At 46.7% G+C, this 1,515-nt stretch overlaps 1 protein-coding gene across 1 annotated transcript in view; it reads left to right on the top strand.

Moving 5' to 3' along the window:
- The window catches only part of Zfp90 (ZFP90 zinc finger protein), a 10,924-nt gene that overhangs the window by 3,384 nt on the left and 6,025 nt on the right, over window positions 1–1,515 (top strand). The window contains exon 2 of the mRNA XM_026777393.1: window positions 1,106–1,276. Within this exon, the coding sequence (XP_026633194.1) occupies window positions 1,106–1,276 (171 nt within the window). The remainder of the gene's footprint in view (window positions 1–1,105; window positions 1,277–1,515) is intronic.

Genomic DNA, 1,515 nt, shown 5'->3' with positions numbered 1-1,515 from the left:
CTGTGAGTTCGAGACCAGCCTGGTCTACAAGAGCTAGTTCCAGGACAGGCTCCAAAGCCACAGAGAAACCCTGTTTCGAAAAACCAAAAAAAAAATTAGTAAATGAGTAGGGGCTGGAAGGATGGTTCATCAGTTAAGAACACTTACTGCTCTTGCAGAAGGCGTGGGTTCAGTTTCCAAAACACACGAGGCTACTCACAGCTGCCTACCACACACTTCTGTGGACTCTGACGTCCTCTCCTGACCACCATGGGCCTCCTACGTGAACATAGTGCATATTCATACCCTCAGATATACACATATAAATAAGAGAACAATTTTTTAAAGATTTATTTATTTATTATGTGTAGTGTTCTGCCTCCTGCATGTATGCCTGCAGGCCACAAGAGGGCACCAGATCTCATGGATGGTTGTGAGCCACCATGTGGGTGTTGGGAATTGAACTCAGGACTTCTGGAAGAGCAGTTAGTGCCCTTAACCACTGAGCCATTGCCCCCAAATATTTTTTTAAAAAATAGTAAATACATAGAAGCAATTTGCAGAGCAATATGTGTGATGTTTCATGAAGTGTGCCTGCAGTACGTGAGTAAAACATGGACATGGGACTTGCAAGTATACACACCAACTGTTGAGAAGGATCACACGGGGAGATAAAGAGGACTAGGAGGGGAAAGGCTGTCATCTTTTATCCTTTTTCGTTCGTTCCTATAGTCCCATGTTTGAATCTGGAACAGAGCAAGGAAAGAAAGCAGTGAGGAATGAGCAACCGTATAAAAGGTTTGGTTTGAAAGGAAAACAGCAAGATAGATGGACGAGAGTGTGAGCTGTAAGCTAGGCATGTTCGCATAGGTCTGCAGTCCTGGCCCAGGAGAGGAGAGGCAAAAGCATCAGGATAAAGAGGTGGGAAAGGAAAGGAGAGACAGAATAGCATATGCAGGGTTGTGGGATCTATTTCCCCTTTGACTTTCCTGTCAGACAAGCTACATGCTTTAAAATCAGTGTCTCAAGACAAACATTTCCCTTTGAGCAGCAAGGTCTGTTCCCGGACTTTGGGAGGAGCATTTGTGGAGTTGATCCCTACCTGAGCAGGACTGTGATCCCACAGGAGTCCGTGACATTCAAAGATGTGGCTGTGGACTTCACCCGGGAAGAATGGCACCACGTGGGCCCTGCCCAGAGGAGCTTATACAGGGACGTGATGCTGGAGAACTACAGCCACCTGGTCTCTCTCGGTGAGGAGGCTACTTCCCTGCTGGCTCACACGTCCCCTGCTGAGGTTTCCTTCCTCGGTTGCTGAGGTTTGGTGCATGCAGCCTAGTAACTGAGAGGAAGTCCGGGGCTTGGTTGTGAGCCTGAAAGATCGTTTTACAGACCCAGAAGAGGGGACTTCACTAGCATTCCTTATTTTTATATATATATATATATATACAACATTCTGTCTGTGTGTATGTCTGCAGGCCAGAAGAGGGCACCAGACCTCATTACAGATGGTTGTGAGCCACCATGTGGTTGCTG

The sequence above is a fragment of the Microtus ochrogaster genome, chromosome 4 (genome assembly GCF_000317375.1).
Source record: "Microtus ochrogaster isolate Prairie Vole_2 chromosome 4, MicOch1.0, whole genome shotgun sequence".
Taxonomy (NCBI): Eukaryota; Metazoa; Chordata; class Mammalia; order Rodentia; family Cricetidae; genus Microtus; species Microtus ochrogaster.
Note: the sequence above shows the minus strand (reverse complement) of the source record. Positions and strands in the feature narration are given on the sequence as shown.